The sequence below is a fragment of the Cnephaeus nilssonii genome, assembly GCF_951640355.1.
Source record: "Cnephaeus nilssonii genome assembly, chromosome: X".
In the NCBI taxonomy this organism is placed as follows: domain Eukaryota; kingdom Metazoa; phylum Chordata; class Mammalia; order Chiroptera; family Vespertilionidae; genus Cnephaeus; species Cnephaeus nilssonii.
The window spans coordinates 10,132,490-10,152,993 of NC_137071.1; the positions used below are offsets into that span (position 1 = coordinate 10,132,490).

General features: G+C 47.4%; 1 protein-coding gene across 1 annotated transcript in view; it reads left to right on the top strand.

Moving 5' to 3' along the window:
- Nucleotides 1-1,612: 1,612 nt before the first annotated feature.
- SMS (spermine synthase) overlaps nucleotides 1,613-20,504 on the top strand; it is a 55,868-nt gene continuing 36,976 nt past the window's right edge. The window contains exon 1 of the mRNA XM_079765546.1: nucleotides 1,613-1,931. Coding sequence (XP_079621672.1) covers nucleotides 1,883-1,931 — 49 coding nt within the window. The 5' untranslated portion in view covers nucleotides 1,613-1,882. The remainder of the gene's footprint in view (nucleotides 1,932-20,504) is intronic.

A 20,504-nucleotide genomic window follows, 5' to 3' on the forward strand; every position in this document is an offset into this window, starting at 1 on the left:
GAGACCCGTGGAGCCACAATGCCATTCAATGTGGCCAAGGACAACTTGTGTTCCCAGTAACCTGACTCCCGAGGAAAGCAAGAACTGAAGAGTATCCCAGGAAGCAAGGAGGAGCTGCAGACTGAAGTGTAAGGACCGAAAGCTGAGCGAGAGTAGCTACAGGCAATTGAGAACCTGGGAACCACAGAAGGAAGGAAAACATACAGAGCAAACAGGTGGCTGTGGGTGGGAAACAATGAATGCGTTGCTAAAAAGGGGATTCCGTTCTTAATAGAACGGTGTGTTGAAGAAAACTTGTGAAGACAATGCCCAGTTCTTGTAGAAAGGTGAAGGATAGCCCCAGCGGGTTTGGCTCAGTGGACAGAGTGCCGGCCTGCAGCCCAAAGGGTCCCGGGTTCGGTTCTGGTCAAGGGCAGGTACCTAGGTTGCAGGTTCCTCCCCTGGGCACTGATCGGGGCACGTGCAGAGGCAACCAATCGATGTGTTTCTCTCACATAGATATTTCCTGTCTTTCCCTCTCTCTAAAAATCAATGGGGAAAATATCTTCGGGTGAGGATTAAGAGAAAGAAAGAGCCCTGATTGGTGTGGCTCAGTGGATAGAGCGTGGGCCTGCGGACTGAAGGGTCCCAGGTTCGATTCCGGTCAAGGGCATGTACCTTGGTTGCGGGCACATCCCCAGTGGGGGGTGTGCGGGAAGCAGCTGATTGATGTTTCTCTCTCATCGATGTTTCTGGCTCTCTAAACCTCTCCCTTCCTCTCTGTAAAAAAAATAAATGAAAATATATTTGAAAAAGAAAGGAAGGAAGGAAAGAAAGAAAGGTGAAAGATTTCAGCAAAACAGGACTAGTGGCTGCCTGCAGGAGAGATGAGTTTAATACTAGGTTCTTCTGGTTTTGTGGAGGTATGAGACTTCACTGATCTAAAATTTGTCCAGCCAGTACAGCAATTCACGAGCCAAGAGGCAAGACAGGCACAAAAGAGTGATGGCAGGATGGAGGCCTTTGCCCAGCGATTCTGCCACTGTAATAAAGGCGAGCTTTAATGCACAGCCATTGATGTTGTTTCCTTTACCACATCTTGTTGAACACCAGCCACACCAAAGTCAAAGACAAGCGCAGAGCGGGTAGGTTCACTGCCACGGATGGAAGCATCAGGGATGGAGGCGCCGCTCTGGAATCTGTAATTCCCCAGATCAACGTTAACGACGTTCTCCCCTCACGTGCTTCTCCCCCATTCTCGTTTTGCATAAAAACGTGGGTAACTGAAGTGCCCAGGTGTTTTTCTATTCGGTCCTGAAATGCACAGCGGACCCCGGCTCAGAAGAATGGCCATCCTATGTCTAATGGGCTTAACCGGGGTATGGGAAGAGTTAAGAAGAAGGCGGCAGTGCAGTACTTTGAGACTCCAGGGTGGATCCCCGCGTTTTATTTTCTTGACTTGGCCGGGAAAATCAGAGGGGCCTTGGCTTGGGGGCCGGTCTGGGAGCAGTAGAGCGGGTGGGCCCCCCCGGAAGTCGCGCTGCGCTGTTTAAACCTAAGGTGACCTAACGGATGGCGGGAGCGCCCGCCCGATCCTGGGCGCGGGGCGCGGCCATTGGTGACGCACGCCGGGGAGCGCGGCGCCCACGTTTCCACCCGCGCATCGGCGAGGCCTCACCCCTGCGCTCCAAGTTCGGGGCTGCGGGCGTCCGCGCTTCCTCCCTCCCGGAGGCGGGCCCGACCCCGCCCCTGCGCCCCGGGTGGCTCCCGGCGGTCCCTCCCACCTCCTCTCCTCGGCCTCCCCGGCGCGGCGCAGTCCCACCAGCCGCTGGCTGAGCCGTCGCGCGGACCCCCCGTTTCCCGCGGCCGCCTCCCCAGGCATGGCCCAGGGCCTCGCCTCACTATGGCAGCAGCACGGCACAGCACGCTCGACTTCATGCTCGGCGCCAAAGGTGAGGACACGCGGCCGCCACCTGCCCCGCCGCCCCCGCCGCCCGGAGAGCCGGGGCCCGGCGAGGCGCACGCCGCGGCCGAACAATGCGCCCTGCGGGACCATGTGCACCGGCGGCCCGCGGGGGGGGGGGGGGGGGGCGGGGAGGCCGCGCTCCGATCGCGCCCCGCTCCGTCCCGGCCGCAGCGCAGGGCCTGGGGGGAGGGGGGGGGTGGGCGCGCCGGGTGCCTCCTCCCAGCCAAGCCTCCCTCTGGGGCCCGGATCGCCAAGCAGCCCCCCCCCCCCAGGCGGGACAGCCATGGGGCGGGGGTGCAGGGGCGGCGGCGGAGCGAGGCGTGGACGGCGCGGGGCCGCCCGCGTGACCTTTTCCTGTTTTCCGCGGCGGGTAAATTCCCCCACGGGGATGGGGACTCCCCTCGGCGGGAGCTGGGGCTGGGGAAGGACCGCTCCGCGCTTGCAGAATTCTTAGGCGACGGCGTGGGAGATGAATCCCCCGGAAAGGGACCGGCGACGGGAAAAGGAAATGATTATTATTATGTGGGGTGTTGTATGGGGCGGGGGGGGGGGGCGGGGGAGGGAAGGTTGAGGTCTAGGCGCGGGAGCCCGATCTCCCCGAATCCGGGAGGCTTAGAAGACTGAGAGGCGACCAGAACCGAGGGCTGAGGAAATAGGAACCGCGTGCGGGAATTATGATGGGGAGTGGTATTTTGCAGGCTTTTTCTCTAGGTGCTTCTAACGTGGGGGGAGGGGGAGCATTGCGGGCCTGGTTTTCTGAGGGCTTTTAAACCTGGGAGAGCTGTAAACTACGATCTGCCTTTCCCGTATTGCCTTCCCTTGGAGCATCTCGACCATAGCCTGCTTTTTCAGTGTTTTCCTTGAATTGGATGGATCAGCCTTTTTTGTTACCATGGAAAACATTGACTTTCTCACTTTCTCTTCCCGATTTTTGAACTTCTGAGTACTGAACTTTGCATTTTCTTCCCCAAATGAAAGGATCTCGAAGGCACAAGACTTAATAAAGTGAGGACTGGAGGAAGATCTAGGTTGGCGCCCTGCCCTTCATGATTGGCCCTGCCTGTGACTTTGGCCTTGTTTCTCCTCCTGAGTCTCATCTCCCCCCCTGGTTAAAAAAAATGGGGGTGGGGGGAGGTTGGGGAGAACAGTGCAGACTTCATAGGGCTTTTAATATTAAGGGAGTTGCCCTAAAACACTACGAGGTTGCTAAGTAATCTCATTGTATTTGGGTGGTCTGGAAGTGCCCTGGAGAAAACAAAGCTTTTTTTTTAGTTCCCACATTTCTTAGGTGAGGATGGAGGGAAAGGAGACTGCTGGGAAGAATCCGGAGGTAAAATGGTGATTGGGGAATGTGGCTGGTGGGGTGTGAGATAGCTAAGGTTTTCAACCCTGCCATTGAAAGCTGATAGTGCTTAGTGAAGATTGTAGCATACTCAATTTATTGATATATTTTTAAAAATATATTTTTATTGATTTCAGAGAGGAAGTGAGAGGGGGAGAGAGAGAGAGAAACATCGATGAGAAAGAATCGTTGATTGGCTGCTTCCTGCAAGCCCCAGCCACTGGGGATCGAGGCCGCATCCCAGGCATGTGCCCTGACCGGGAATCCAATCGTGATCTGGTTCATAGGTCAACCCTTAACCATTGAGCCATACTGGCCAGGCTGTAGCATACTCAATTTAGAGGTGAGGAGGTTGAGTGAGGATGGAGGAAGGAATACCTAGCTGCTAAGAGGTGCGTCTAGGAAGTGACCCTGATGGTAAGTAAGCATCTGTGAGCACTCACCTGGACTTAGCATGCGTTTCTAGGCTCTAAGGAGGGTACTCTCTGGGTGAGGCACAAAGATTCTGGCACTTGACTCAGTTTGAGTGTCCCTGCCTGAAGCCGTAACAGCTTTCGGCTTAATTCGGATGTTGCCTGCCGAAATGATGGCTGCTTCTGTGTTCTGTTGTAAAAGTGGGGGAAAACCCTGCCGAAAATGGTTTGGCTCAGTGGATAGGGCGTCGGCCTGCGGACTCAAGGGTCCCAGGTTCGATTCCGGTCAAGGGCATGTACCTTGGTTGCGGGCACATCCCCAGTAGGGGGTGTACAGGAGGCAGCTGATCGATGTTTCTCTCTCATCGATGTTTCTAACTCTCTATCCCTCTCCCTTCCTCTCTGTAAAAAAATCAATAAAACATATTAAAAAAGAAAGTGGGGGAAAACCTTCACATAACTGGGTGAAGAAAAAGTGAGAGAACTTGAACACTGCCTGACACTGGCCAGAGAGGGAGAGAGAACCATGGATGTGCAGTTTGGAAGGGAGCAGGGGGAACTGGTAGGTTCAGAGTTGGCAAGGTGTGAAAGTGACATCTAAATAATTTAGTTGTGCCCTAGCTGGTTTGGCTCAGTGGATAGAGCGTCGGCCTGTGGACCAAAGGGTCCCAGGTTCGATTCCAGTCAAGGGCACATGCCCAGGGTTGTGGGCTCGATCCCCAATAGGGGGCGTGCAGGATGCGGCCAATCAATGATTCTCTCTCATCACTGATGTTTCTATCTCTCTCTTCCTCTCCCTTCCTCTCTGAAATCAATAAAAAAAATATTTAAATAATTTAGTTGTGCCAAGAAAAAGTAAAGGAAAAAAGATCGAGGTGGATTCCCAGCCATTTATTCTTCACTCCCAGCCTGTTAATCTTTAAGTTGAAAAAGTTTTGATGGCACGGTGAAGAACATTCTAGAAAGGAATAATTCTAAGGAAGGGGATATGTGTGTACGCATGCATCTATGTTAGCTCTTGAGTCCCTACATGAGTGTTTCGGCAGTAAGAGAAGTCTGATTCTTATTGTATTCCCCCCATCATTTGATATGGGGGGGAGGCATGTCACCCTCGCTTGTCAGTAGGTATCCAGCCTTGTAAAATAAAGGGGCCTGGCTAGACTAGGCTCTTGTAAGTTCTTTTGGTTTTCATTAAAGGGCACTTTATGAGAGATCTACCACCTGTGAGGTCTCCAAAAAACATTTATTTTAATTGATAATAATGAGTCCAAGTATACTACTCTTGGCACGAGTATTGGATGTGACTCAAGGGTGAGTCAAAGCCTGTGGAGCCTTGATTTATGTTCTTTTTCCCACTTGTCAGTATTTTTTCCTAATCCTACAGTTCTGTGCTCTGATTTTCATGGAATTAAGCTTGAAGCATATAGTTATGTTACTGTGATTCCATATACCGTATTTTCTGGCGTATAAGACGACCCCCAACTTTTCCAGGTAAAATAGAGAGTTTGGGATATACCTGCCCTATAAGATGACACCCGGCGTATGAGACGACCCCCGACTTTTGAGAAGATTTTCCTGGGTTAAAAAGTCGTCTTATACGCCGGAAAATACGGTAACTTGGTTACCAATGCAAGCCAGGAGTACGCAACAGCCACTGGCCACAAAGGGCAATTCTACGTTGGGCCTGGTGATGCCTTTTGAGCATGCTGGCTGATGAGGTAACCCAGAAACTTGAATGTTTGCTTAAAAAAAAAAAGGCCCATCTTTGGTCATCTTGCAAGTGAAGCACTGGATGGACTCTGAGGACTCTTGAGCCCAGAAAACATTTTGTGATTTCTCAACCTGAGAGGATAACAAGAATGAACATGTTCCGTGTTTGTATAGTTTAAGGATCTCTATACCAGTGGAGGATACCTTGTGTGTTTCTAGTTGGACATGCTAGGCAGCCAGCGTGCGGGTAAACAGAGATGCCCTTTTAGAAGCTCAGTCTCTGGTTGGCCAATTAGCCCTGGAAGGTTATCAATTCTTTTGAGGTTCATCTTCCCCCTAGGCTGGGAGCATCTCTCACGGCAGATCTCCAGGGTCTGTATTCTGGAAACAGTTCTGGAACATCATAGATGTTTGATAAGTGCTGGTTAAGTGGGCCCTATGGGTGTTCTGGTAAAACTGGAAAGCTAGCTCAAGCGCACTAGGGGAAAACAAGGCCCATATTTACATTAATTAGAATTGAGGATGAGTCCTGAGTGGGAAAACCTGGCTGATGGCTGTTAAGTTTGTCTGTTGGATCACTGATTGATACTTTATATAGCAGGGGGGAAAGTGACTGCATCACTCATTCATGAATTCGTTTCATAATAAAGATCTTGTTTATAATAAATTAAGAATAGAAGGTTTAGGCTAGGGGTTCTGAACTTCTTATGCCTTTGACCCTCATAAGGGAAGCCTGTGGAACTCTTCTTAGAACAAGACTTTTAAATGTATAAGATAACCCAATTCTTTAAAATGCAACTTGCACATTTAAAAATATAATAAAATGTGGTGGCATAGTAACATGTGCTTCTTTAGTAACACATTAAATAACATGACCTGCCCTAGTTGGTTTGGCTCAGTGGATAGAGCATCAGCCTGCGGACTGAAGGGTCCCAGGTTCGATTCCTGGGCACATGCCCAGGTTTCAGGCTCGATCCCCAGTTTGGGGCTTGCAAGAGGCAGCCGATCAATGATTTTCTCTCATCATTGATGTTTCTATCTCTCTCTCCCTCTCCTTTCCTCTCTAAAATCAATTAAAAAATATATATCTTAAAAAAATAAAAAAATATATATTAAAAAAAAAATAACATGACCTAGCAGCAGGCCGAGTAGTAGGCCATAATTTCGAAGGAGAGCGGAGAAAATTTATATAAAAGCTGTGATTTTATTGGTGACAATGGCCAGATATAGTTGGTAATGTGTGTTTTTAGCAGTATAATTGAAGAAAATGATAAATCTTGACTCATAAAAAGTAAGGACGTGTATTTTTTCCCATCCAAGTTCACCGACCCCCCTCCCCCTAAATTGCGTCCCCTGGCCTCTTGGGAGCCCATGGAGTCAAGTACAGATCCTCTAGGAGCTAGAGAGAGAACCGGACTGCCATTTCTGTATATTGTGTTTTTTGGTTTTTTTTTTTTAGGAGGAGGTTTCCACTCAAGGCCAGAGCTATAAGTGGAGGTCCCTGGTTGTTCTTCAAAACAACTCTTTGAAAGTGTAAAAGCTAATATCAGGGGTCCTCAAACTTTTTAAACAGGGGGCCAGTTCACTGTCCCTCAGACCGTTGGAGGGCCGGACTATAGTTTTAAAAAAAAACTATGAACAAATTCCTATGCGCACTGCACATATCTTATTTTGAAGTAAAAAAACAAAACGGCAAAAACACCCGCATGTGGCCCGCGGGCCGTAGTTTGAGGACGCCTGGCTAATGTTTATGAAATGCCTCCTTGGCTAGGCATTGCATTGCAAATTACTTTATGTAATCCTCACAACAACTTTTTGGTAGGCCTTGTTATCTCCATTTTAAGATGAATCAATAGGCCCACTGAAGTTTTCACCTCATTGGTGGGTGGGGAGCTGGGATTCAAAGCTACATCTGTTTGATTCCAAAGCCCTTGCTACTTCAACAACTGGGAAGCCTCAGTTTAAGGCAGTGATTCCCAGCAGCCCTGTCTCCCTCTTCGCCCGCCCCCAGGGATGTTTGGTGGTATCTGGAGACATTTTTGGTTGTCACAACTGGGGAGGACCAGGGATGCTGCTCAACATCCTACAGGACGCAGCAGCCCCCTGGCCCCCAGCATTGGCAGCACAAACTGTCAATAGTGCTGGAGTAGAGAACCCCAATGAAAGTTCTAACTAGGCTATCACAGTAATTGGGATGACCCACCGTTAGCAAAATTCCCCTGCTTCTTTTTTTATTTTTTTAAATATATGTTTATTGATTTCAGAGAGGAAGGGAGAGGGAGAGAGAGATAGAAACATCAGTGATGAGAGGGAATCATCCATTGGCTGCCTCCTGCACGCCCCCCCCCCCCACTGGGGTTCAAGCCTGCAACCCTGCACGTGCCCTGACCGGAATCGAACCCGGGACTCTCCAGTCTGCAGGCCGATGCTCTATCTGCTGAGCCAAACTGGCTAGGTCACCCTTGCATTTGTTTAGCTGCTTTCTGGTGGAAGCAGATCGCCTTGTGGTGTTTAAAATAGCTGTAAGTTACAACTTCAACAATCCAGTTTTAAGTTCATCAAGTGTTTTTGTTATTCAGGAGTAGAAAAAGCTTTCCCCTTATCCTCTCAGCAGTATCGTGAACCCTCGTCCACACTATGATAAACAACACACCCCTCCTCCCCACTTTAACAATTAAGCCTGGGGAGGGATGCCTGGGAGTGGGAAAAGGCCCACTAGGGTCCCACTCTAGATTGACTGAATCACACTCTGGGAGGGGACAGAGTTCCTGGAATTTGCCGGTTTTAACCCGTTTTCTCTCAGTAGTACTGATGTTGATTAAGAAGGTGAACTGCTATAAAAAGATCCTCATTTAAAAACAAAACCCTTGCCCTGACCGGGGGAAGGGGGGTTGGGTGGAGTATCCTTCTATGCACCCTGAACAGAAAGGTGGAGGGTTGATTCCCTGTCAGGGCACATACCCAGGTTGTGGGTTGGATCCCTAGTCTGGACACATTTGGGAGGGAACGGATTGATATCTCTCTCTCTCTCTCTCTCTCTCTCTCTCTGTATAAAATCAATAAAACAAACAAAAAAAACGCCTTGTATCAGAAGCCTTTGGGGCACCCACCCACCTCAACCCCAATCAGCAAGTCATGAAGTAACCACTACACCCTCTCAGATTCCTTGCTAATTTTTTCCCTGGCTCCAGTCCTTGGCCACAATCTCCCTACTGGTCTCCCATTCTGAGGAAGGGCTGGATCATCAGGAACTCAACAGATCATTTCCCCTTTCCCCATTTTAGAACCCCCTGGAGCGGCCTCATTGTCCTCTAAATAAAGTCAAAAACTCCTTATCAATATTTATTTATTTATTTATTTATTTATTTATTTATTTATTTTCCTTATCAACTTTTACAAGGTCCATTTCTCCCTGCTTCTCCTCATCCCTGAACACACGCTTCAGTCTCACACTCCTTGTGCTTCCAAGTAGCCTGGACTCAGAATTGAAAGCTTTGGGGGAGGCGTGGTTTGACCTTTAGGTATTCTCTGGGACCTTAAGTGTATTTGAAAATGTCTTGTGGCCTATTGGGGGCAGGGGAGGGGGGGGTCCTCATTGGAGCCTGCCTTCATTTAGCATGCTCTTTGGATTTTTTTTTTTTTAACTGCTGTCCACCAACTCTACAACAGATTCTTTTAAAAAAAATTTATGTTGTCGAAACCGGTTTGGCTCAGTGGATAGAGCGTCGGTCTGCGGACTGGAGGGTCCCAGGTTCGATTCCGGTCAAGGGCATGTACATTGGTTTCGGGCACATCCCCTGGTGGGGGGGGTGCAGGAGGCAGCTGGTCGATGTCTCTCTTTCATCGATGTTTCTAGCTCTCTATCCCTCTCCCTTCCTCTCTGAAAAATCAATAAAATATATTTTAAAAAAATTTACGTTTCTTGTTGCAAGTATTACAGATGTTTCCCTCCCCCTGCATTGACCCCTTTTAGCCCCCTCCCTTCCCCCTACTCCAATGTGTGCATATATATACACTAGCATTCCCGTTGCAGGAAAAATCCTGCAATAGGATTTCCTGCTGCACTCTACCCCGCCTCCTCTCCTCCCTTGTCACCCGCCCCGCCTTCTCCGCCAGCCCACCTGCTTTTCCCTTCACCCCCAGCCCTGCCTACACTCCTCCCTTCTCCTCCCCCTGGCTTGCTTGCTTCTCCGAAGCTTTACTCCCTTCTGCAGCTCTTGGGTTCTTTGACGCTGTCTTGATATGCAAATTAGCCACCATCTTTGTTGGGGTAATTTGCATACTCGTCCTGATTGGTTGGTGGGCGTGGCTTGGTTGGTGGGCGTGGCTTGGGCATAGCGAAGGTGTGGTCAATTTGCATATTTGTCTATTATTAGATTAGATTCTTTGGTTACTCTTCCACTGCCTCTACTCCCCCCCCCCCCCTTCAGTCTGTTCCATGCTTCTATGTCTCTGGGTCTATGGTGTTCAACAGAATAGATTCTTTTTTAAAAAAATGTGTTTTTATTGATTTTAGAGAGAGAGAAAGGGAGAGAGGGAGAGAAATATCAATGGGGGAGAGAGAGAGAGACGTCAAACATCAATGGGCTGCCTCCTGCATGCCCCCTATTGGGGATTGAGCCTGCAACCCAGGCTCGTGTCCTGATGAAGAATCCAACTGAAGATCCCTTGGTGCATGGGACACGCTCAAACCAACTGAGCTACACTGGCCAACGCTACAGTAAATTCTTATTTGCACCGATTATGCTCTATTTGACTCCAGGCTGAATAATTGCACATTGCTGGGAATTCATTTTGTGAGCTTGCCATTAAAAAAATTTTTTTAAAAATATATTTTATTGATTTTTTTACAGAGAGGGAGAGGGATAGAGAGTTAGAAACATCGATGAGTTAGAAACATCGATCAGCTGCCTCCCGCACACCCCCTACTGGGGATGTGCCCGCAACCAAGGTACATGCCCTGGACCAGAATCGAACCTGGGAACCTTCAGTCCAAAGGCCGATGCTCTATCCACTGAGCCAAACAGGTCAGGGCACATACAAGAATCAAACAATGAATGCATAACCAAGTGGAACAACAAATTGATGTCCTGTCTCTCTCTTTCTCTCCCCCCCCTCCTTCCTTATCTTTCTCCCTCCCCTCTCCTCTCTCTCTACAATCAATTAAAAAAAATGTTTTTATGACCCACAATTCATTTTAGAGTGCAGTTCCAACCTTATACCCGTTTCTTGAAGTCTGCAGAGGTCAAATATGACAAAATGGTTTGTGTTAGTTCTTGGTAGTTCTCCAGTGTTTTACAGGAGGGGATGACAGCTGTTATCAAGTCTTAACTCCATAATCCAGGCATTAGGGATGATCCCCACCCCAGCTCACTAGCGATAGGCATGTTTTCAAGTATTCTGAAGCCCTGCCTGTGATGTTTCTGAAGGAGAGCAGCTTTCCAATTCAATGGCTAGACTCTAACCCATAGACAGTTTGTCTGGTGGGTTTTTTTTTGGGGGGGGTAGGGTGCGGCTTTATTTTGCAGTGGAGGAGTTATCAATTTGCAGTCTTCTTTGAATCCCCTTAATTGTATAATGAACTTGGCTGTTTGAATGAGCACTCACAGGCCTTTGCCACCTTCTTGGGGAGACAGACTGAAGTGCTGTGGTCTCTTAACAGCTTTGCAAAGTTAGCGCTTCTGGTGTCAGTCTTGATACCTGGGTAAGGCTTTAGGATTTGAATTGAGACCACCACGGTTATACTAACCCTTGGCAGGTAAGGCTTAGTTAGAAAGTTACTGGATTGCGGTTGGGTGTCTGTTTAAAAACGTGTTCAACGAAGCTATTATTGAGTTTAGTTTTTGCAACCTTGGAGCTTCCGGGCATTTTTAATCCACCATTTCACTGCAGTTGTAACCTAAGCCTGCTGGTGTGCCCTGCGGCTCCAACCACCATTTCATGGTCGTTTAATTACAGGCTCAGTTCTTTTGAGAAGTTGGGAAACCTCCTCAATTGGATCTGCAAACCAAGTATGTAAACCATTGCACAAATGCTCTTTTAAACCCTTACAAGCAGGCACTTTTCCAGACCCCAGAAAAAACAACCGTAGGGCCCTAAGTTGTGGTGGGCCTGGATTTCGTTAAACGGATACTGTCCTCTGTGTTCTGGAAGGAGCCACTGAGCTGGTGCATAGTTTTGATGAAATGCATTTATGTGCTAAGCCGCAAACTCCAAAGGCGCCGGCATGAGCCTGCAGGTTGCATGCTCTAGATTCCTGAGTTGACTTGACCCGCCAGGTAGTTTCACTTGCACCTTAATTTCTCTCTTGGCATGAAGGCTCTCATGATACCCAGATCCCACACACTGTGTTGTTGGGCGGGATGTCCAATAAAATGTTTGGAAGAGTGTCAGATGGTGCATAGAATACGTAACACTAATTGCAATACTTAGGGCTGAGTACCTTGAAATCGGGCCAGTGGATAATGATGCTCAGTTATAAAGAGGTGTGAGTTTAACGTACAGAAATACAGGGAAAGTTCTCCTGGCAAAGGTAGAGGCAGAAAATGATGGGTGGGCACGTGATGTGAATATTGATCTACTTATATAAAGGACCTCTTTTGAGTTAGAAAAGCAGCATTTGAAAAAGACACTTGGATTTTTAAAATATTACTTCATTGGATTTGTGTTGCGTGATTTTGTTTTTCTAGGGTGGGAATTTCTGCAGTGAAAACCCCGAACCGGTTTCTAGAATATTGTTATATTTCACCAAATTGTCTCTTCCGAAGGACTGCAGATCACAGTGATCAAGCCAGACTGATGGGCTAAGGGGCCTTCAACTTGGTTCAAAATGGGACCCTTTTTCTTAGAGTAGTTTTCAGGACCAGTGCCTTGGGTCACGCTTTGGGAAACAGTAATGGTGTAGGTTTTAGAAATAGTTTAATACTGGAATTTTTTAAAAATATATTTTATTGATTTTTTACAGAGAGGAAGGGAGAGGGATAGAGAGCCAGAAACATCGATGAGAGAGAAACATTGACCAGCTGCCTCCTGCACACCCCCCACTGGGGATGTGCCCGCAACCAAGGTACATGCCCTTGACCGGAATCGAACCTGGGACCTTTCAGTCTGCAGACCGACACTCTATCCACTGAGCCAAACCGGTTTCGGCTAATACTGGAATTTTTGAACTACGTAATGCTGCAGCTGGTTTATGTGGCCCTGTTGGTTTGGGAGTTTGGAGGAAGAGGGTTGTAAGTGTGTTTAGTCCAAGTGTTTGATGTTCCTAAGTGGGTTTAGTCTAAGTTGGAGGGAGAGAAAAGGGCTTATGGAGTGCAAAATTACGATAGGCCTTTTTTTTTTTTCTCCAAAGCATTTTGTGAATGTTAAATTGTTAGTGGATTTCCTGTGTGTGTGTTTTTTTTCTTTGAATAAAGATCTGGCAGTTTACTTGAAGAAACTGCAGAAGCTGTTCAAGTAATGGCTCATGCATTTGTCTTTTTACATACATTTTTTTTTTTTGCTTTAAAAGCTATTTACTAGTTTTAGACTATATATAGGGTTTAGGGAAAGGGGGAACCCAGATCTGGAATCCTATCACCAGTAGGTAACCACTGTTGATGTTTAGTGTATGGAACCAGTAAGCCATGTTCTTGTTGCATGTATAACTAATGAAGGCAACACAGTGTCTTGATTAAAAGTACTAGATTTTGGAGCATGACCGCTTGAGTTGGAATTCTGGTTGTACCACCACTAGCTGTGTTACCTTGGGCATGTTCTGTACCTCTCTGGCTTACTGGGCTGGCTACTTTAGTTACAGGGTTGAATAACACTAGGGGGAGTGGACATCCTTGCCTCATAACCATTCAGTATTCAGTCTGTTACCATCCTATCTAATAAAGGCTCAATATGCAAATTGTTCCACAGGGAGTTCCACCGCTGGCTATGACATGCGCTGACCACCAGGGGGTGGCGCGGAACATGGTGGGTGCTGGCAGTGGGTGACAGTGGAGGCGCTACCAGCCCCGATGGGCCCTGACGAGAGTGGGACTGTGGTGGGATGGCGGTGGAGGACAAGGCGGGTGTGAGGGGGCGGTGCTGATCACCCCACCGATAGCCCTGTAGACAGCAACCAGCAACCAGCGATGGAGGCGGGTTGAGGGACTGGGCCGGGGGGGGGGGGATCCAGCCCCCATCCATCGCCCTGCAGGTGGGATGGTGGAGCAGGTGAAGGGGTGGCGCCAGGCCATGGCAGGGTGCCAGGTGGGGCTGCAGGGCTGGGGGCATGAGCTGGGGCTGTGAGCCTGGGGGCGCCAGCTGGGGCCTGATCCCTGCAGGCCACCCCAAGGGACCCCACCTGTGCACAAATTTGTGCACCGGGCCTCTAGTTGAGTATAATGCTAGTTGTTGATGATCTTTATCAAGTTACTAGTAGCCCTGCGCACAGATTCGTGCGCCAGTAACTCTCTGCAGGGCCTGGCCACTCCACGCCTGCTGCCCAGAGGCCCTCCATGGCTGGGGTGGAACACTTGCCTTGTCGCTGCGGTGAAGAAGCAAGCATTCCACCTGGCCGCTCACACTGCCCGCTCTCAGCGGCTGGCCCCCCCCCCCCCTGGACTGGGGGACTCAGGCGGGGCTGAGAGTACTGGGCGCCGCCATCTTTGTGATGGAGTGATGGTTAATTTGCATATTACCCTTTTATTATTATTACCCTTTTATTATATAGGGTGGAAGTTCCTTTCTATTTCTTTCTTTTAAAAAATATATTTTTATTGATTTCAGAGAGGAAGGGAGAGGCTAGAGAGACAGAAACATCAGTGACGAGAGAGAATCATTGATCGGCTGCCTCCTGCACGTCCCCTACTGGGGATCGAACCCACAACCCAGGCATGTGCCCTTGGCCGGAATTGAACCAGGGACCCTTCAGTCCGCAGGCTGACACTCTTATCCACCAAGGCAAACCAGCTAGGGCTATTTCTGTTTTTCTGTGAGTTTTTATTTTGAATGTCGCATAACTTTTCTTGCATCATTTAATATCATGTGATTTTTCTTCTGTAGCCTATTAATATGGAGCATTACATGGAGCTTTGAAAATATTGAACCTGGAATAAATCCTGCTGGATAATGGCTGCTTATCATTATTATTATTCACCACTGAGGACATTTTTTACATTGATTTTTTTAGAGAAAGTGGAAGGGAGGGAGAGTGAGGGGAGAGAGGCAGCGAGAGAGAGAGAGAGAGAGAGAGAGAGAGAGAGAGAGAGAGAGAGAGAAATAAAGAGAAACATTGATGTGAGAGAGACACATCTATTGGCTGCCTCCTGCAGGTGCCCTAGTTGGTTGGGGCAGGGAATTAAACTTGCAATCCAAGTAGTTTCCCTTGACTGGGAATCGAACTTGAAACCCTTCAGTGCTTGCGTCCACTGGGTCGACACTACTGCTGAGCCAGGCTGGCCAGGGCTAATTATTTTTTTATATTGTGGGAATTTTACTTGTTAAGGATTTCAAGGATTTGCCCAGGATTTGTTAAGGATTTTTGTGTTTACAATTATGAAAGATAGTGGTCTGGTCTGGAAGTTTCTTTTGGGGTCATTTGTGGTTTTGTGTTAGGATAATGGCTTCATTAAAATGAATTGGGTGGAGTTCACTCCCTTTTTATTTTCTGGAAGAGATTATGTAGAATTGGTGTTAATTCTTTTTTAAATGTTTAGTAGAATTCTCCAGTGAAACCATCTGGCCTCAAGATTTTTCTTTTTTTCAGTTTTAAAAATTATACATTCAATTTCCTTATTAGTATGAGGGCTGTTCAGTTTATCTCTTTCATATTGGTGAATTGAGGAATCGGCCCTTTTCCTTCTCAACTTGTCAAATTTATTTGTGGAGAGTTGTTTGTAGTATTCCCTTATTATCCTTTTGGTGTTTGTAATGATCTCTCTTGTTTATTCCTAATATTGGCCATTGTGCCTTCTCTCTCTTTTTTTTTCTTTGTCAGTCTTGCTCGAATTTGTCAATTTTATTGCTTTTTTTCCCCCTCAAAGAAATACCTTTTTGCTTCATTTTTTTTTTCAATTTCATTGATTTCTACTATTATCCTTATTATTTCCATCCTCTCTGTTGGGTTTACTTTTTCTAGGTTCTTGAAGTAGGAGCACAGATTAGTGATTTGAGACTTTAAATATTCTCAGTCTGTAGTGTGGGGTTTCTGTTAGCTGCTAATGTCACTTCCATGTATTCTTTAAAAACAGCAGGGGCCTGGCCAGCATGGCTCAGTGGTTGAGAGTCGACCTATGAACCAGGAGGTCACGGTTCAATTCCCAGCAGAGCACATGCCCAGGTTCGGGGCTCGATCCCAAGTAGGGGGTGTGTAGGAGGCAGCCAATCAATAATTATCATTGTTGATGTTACTATCTCTTCCTCCCTCTCTGAAATCAATAAAAAATAGATTTTTTTAAAAAGAAAGCAGGGTTCCTAATTATGTAGGTTATTAGCTGGCTTCCCCCAGTCTCCCCACATTTAATAAGTTGCTAACTTGAATATAGGATATATTCCTCAGATTTTAAGAACATCGCTTCTGGAAATTCAGGTTGTAGAAGTACAGCTAAGTGTCCCTATGCCTGTTGGTTAGAAATTTAGAGCTGAAAACACTTTATCCCAGGAATCAACCAACTAAGGCGCTGGGCCAAAGCCTGCTCTCTGGCCTATTTTAGTATGGCCCTCCAGCTGAGAATAAATTTGGCATTTTTAAAGGGTGGTAAAACACGTAAACACACATTTGTGACAGAGACCTGCTTTGGCCTGTAAAGCCTGAAATCTTTCCTATGTGACCCCTTACAGAACAACTTTGCTGCCTTTTCGCCAAGTCCCGTGGCTTGCTTCAGAGCCATCTGTAAAAATGGCCTTTTTCTCATCTGGAATCCATCAGCTCACACGCCCCTCTCTGTGTCTGAGTTCTGACTTGTGTCCTTTGTCTTTCATCTCTGTGCTGTTCTGTGGTCACGCTTCATTGTCCAGTGCCTTCTAGGTGCTGAGTGATCTTGGAGGTCCATTCTGAAGGGGGAAGACCTAAATGTCTCCGCTGAGTCTGCCCTGGTCAAAGTCAGAAGGGAAAGTGCTGGGCCGCCTCAGGATCAGCTCTTTATGATTCTATCTTTTTAAAAAATACATATTTTATTGATTTTTACAGAGAGGAAGGGAAAAGGATAGAGAGTTAGAAACATCGATGAGAGAGAAACATTGATCAGCTGCCTCTTGCACACCCCCCACTGGGGATGTGCCCGCAACCAAGGTACATGCCCTTGATTGGAATCGAACCTGGGACCCTTCAGTCCGAAGGCCAATGCTCTATCCACTGAGCCAAACCAGTCAGGGCAGAATCAGCTCTTTACAGAAAGGTGATTTCTGACGTCACAAAGTGCAAACTCCTTTATCTCTGGAAATGTTGTTTTTTGTTGTTAATCCTCACTCACCTGATGATATTTTTCCATTGATCTGTTTTTTAGAGAGTGGAAGAGAGAGGAAAAGACAGAGAGAAACATCAATGTGAGAGAAACACATCGATTGGTTGCCTCTTGCACGTGCCCCTACCAGGTCCCGGGCCTGGGAGGAGCCTGAGACCAAGGTACATGCTCTGGACCGAAATCGAAAATGGGTCCCTTTGGTCCACAGGCTGAGGCTCTATCCACTGAGCTAAACCTGCTAGAGCTGGAAATGCTATTTTTAAAAAATGTGGGTTTTTTTTTTATTGATTTCAGAGAGGAAGGGAGAGGGAGAGAGAGAAATAGAATAGAAACATCAATGATGAGAATCATTGATCAGCTGCCTCTTGCACGCCCCACACTGGGGATTGAGCCCACAACCCAGGCTATTTTATTTTATTATTTAAAAAAAATATATATATATATATATATGTATATGTATATATAATTTATTTAGAGAGAAAGAGGAAGGGAGAGGGTGAGAGAGATAGAAACATCAATGATGAGAGAAAATCATTGATCGACTGCCTCCTGCCCGCCCCCCACTGGGGACAGAGCCCACAACCTGGGCACGTGCCCTTGACCGGAATCGAACCCGGCACCCTTCAGTCCGCAAACTGAAGCTCTCTATCCACTGAACCAAACCAGTTAGGCCAGGCTATTTTATTTTTGATTCATAGCCCGGCACAGAAACTTGGCAGAAACCCTAGAATTGTTTATGGAAACATAAATGGTCATAGGTCTGACCTGTAAAGGATTCTGCCCACCTAAAGTTCGTGGGAAGAGAGCTGGCTATTCCTGCTGCTGGTTAGTGCTCCTTCCTGGATAAGAAAAGTAGTAAAAACAGTTACTACTTGGGGAAAGAAATCTGTTCTCCCGGGTCGAGCTGAAGGGAACCGTTGCTCTCTGACCTCAGGCCAGCCTGGAACTTGTTCTCATCCCGCTGCTCTGTGACAACAGGGGCAAGGGGGAGGTGGCAGGTTGCAGCTGGGACCCCTTTCACACCTCATGGTGGACTGCGGGTGGCAGTTTTCAGCTAAAGGTAAGGGCTGGTCATATCTCCTGGTTTAGGTACCTTCAGTCTTCTCCTGTTCTCTAACCTCAAACCCTGCACGTCCCCTCTTGCCGACTGGCATGTCTCTTTTATATGCCCGGGGCCTGCTTTTGTGTCACACCTTTAACTTCTTCCTGTTGGGATGGGTGCAGTCCCTAGAGAGGGCCCTTTAAGGCCTTGACCTCGTCTCTGCCTCCTGTCTTGGTGACCATCCCCTTTTCTCTTGCACAGCTCTGGCCTGACTTGACTCCTTCCTCGTGTCTGAAAAGATGTCCCTCAGCCCATGGAGTCCGAGCATGCTCAAATGATTCCTTCTGGGAGAGGGCAGGTGGCCCAGTGTTAGCACTGGGCCTCTAGTTTTATATAAGGCACTTGAGCATTTCTGGATTTTGGTATCCATTGTATATTCAGAGTCAGGCTACTGTCACCACAATTGTAGAATATTTTCATCACCCCAGACAGAAACCTGGGCCCCTTAGGCATCCTCCCCATTCCTCCCAGCCCTGGCACCCACTAATTTGCCCTTTGTGTTTAGGGGTTTGCCTTCTCTGGCTATGTCAGATAAATGAGGGTATGTAGTATATGGTCCTGTGTGACTGGCTCCTTTCACTCAGCGTCGTGACTTCAAGGGCCATCCATGGTGCAGCGTGTGTCAGTGCTGTGTTTCTTCTATTGCTCAATAATAATAGTTCGAGGTATGAACAAACCATGTTTTGCTTATCCATTTATAACATTTTGGCCAATTGGGGTATTTGCACATTTTGATTATTATGAATCATGTTCCGAACATTCCTATTGGCTTGGGTTTTGTACGAGGAGATTAATCATCTTGCTGCTGTTACCTAAAGAACTGGACGTGGGACTGTAAGACCAAGCTGTCCTAAGGAAACCATCTGCTTGACCTTCACTTTAATCCCTGGAAATGCATCAGGCCTCTGAATGTGTGAGAAGACTCCTGATACACAGACACTAGGTTAAAATTTAAAAATTAAAACAATCTTTTCTTTAAATCTTTTTTTCTATTAAAAAATTTTTTTTTTATTGATTTCAGAGAGGAAGGGAGAAAGAGAGATAGAAACATTGATGAGAGAGAATCATTGATCGGCTGCCTCCTGCATGCCCCACACTGGGGATCGAGCCCATAACCCAGGCATGTGCCCTGATCAGGAATTGAACCATGACCTCCTGGTTCATAGGTTGATGCTCAACCACTGAGCCATGCCAGCCGGGCAAAAATTAAAACAATCTTAATGTCATTTTAAATTTAAGCTCTTGTGAAGTATGAGGACTGTTTCTGTATATCACTTGACTTCAGTGATCTGGACTCACTGCCGGTCAACATTTATGTTTTTGGTTCTACCTAGCATATCCTGGGGGAGTTCAGAAGACGTTCTGTAAGCCTTAGGCAGTTGTGAGCCAGCTGCTTGGGTGAGAGGAATGCTGTACTCTTTTGTTGGTCTCAGAGGGGTTAAGCCAGTCATGGTGGTAAGGCTGGAACAGGCTTTTGTTTTAACTTAATATAATCTACATAGAGTGCATTTTAGTGTACAGTTCTTGGAGTTTTGACCAAGGCTGCGTATCCACCGCCCACTGTCAAGATTAGGCCCTCTGAGCGGAGTTTTGAATCAGATACTTGAATGACTTCACACTGTATTGGAGTGCAGAGGCCTGTCAAGAAAACCAGAAAGCTGGTTTATGTGGGAAGAGAAACTGCACAGCCCAACTCTGGCTTTTAGGTGCTCTGACATCAGAGTCTCGGGATATGAGGAAAGGATACCCGCATCTTGGCTTCCTCTTGCCATGAGCTGCTCACGCAGGTGATGGAGTGGCGGTGGGCCCTGTCCACTGAAGGGCCCTCTGACCTGGACTTAAAGGGGAAGTGTCGGTGTGGGAGGCCAGCCAGAGTGAGTGGATAATCTGGTAGGAGGTCGGTACAGGGCTCTGGAAACATCAGGGTCTGGGGAGTGGGAGATGGGCCGGCAGGAGGCTGGGCTTTGGGCCTCACCACTTGGGCACGGTGCAGTGATGGGATAATGAACCACCCCATGGAACTTAAATAGCTTGAGCTGTTGTGGAAGAGAGACCTAGGAGACAAAGAAACTGGGGGGGGGGGGAGTGTTGGCGGTGGAATTTCCAGCCTGCATAATTGAAGATAAGTTTGACAAGAATAGAAATTCATCTCCTACTTTCATAGCTGCTTGAATGTGTGAGAGAAAGAGCGGAAAGGAATATGGCCACAAATTGTCTATTCCAACCCCCTAACCCCCCTACTTTCATAGGTGAGACTAGTGCAGCTCTGGCCCCTGATCCCAGCAGGCTGGTGGCGGGCTGGTGTGGTAATTGTCCTGCGGAAAGGGTGGCCTCCAGTAAGGCAGAGACTGGGACTGGGTAGTTTAAAGAAACCCCAACACCTTTTATCCTAAGTTGTCTTATTTGAAGTTTTTTGAAATTCTTTTATTTTAGAGAGGGGGTGTAGGGGGAGAAAGAGACAGAGGGAGAAAGAGGGAGGGAGGGAGGAAGGGGGGGGGGAGAGAGAGAGAGAGAGAGAGAGAGAGAGAGAGAGAGAGAGAGAGAAACAGTAATATCG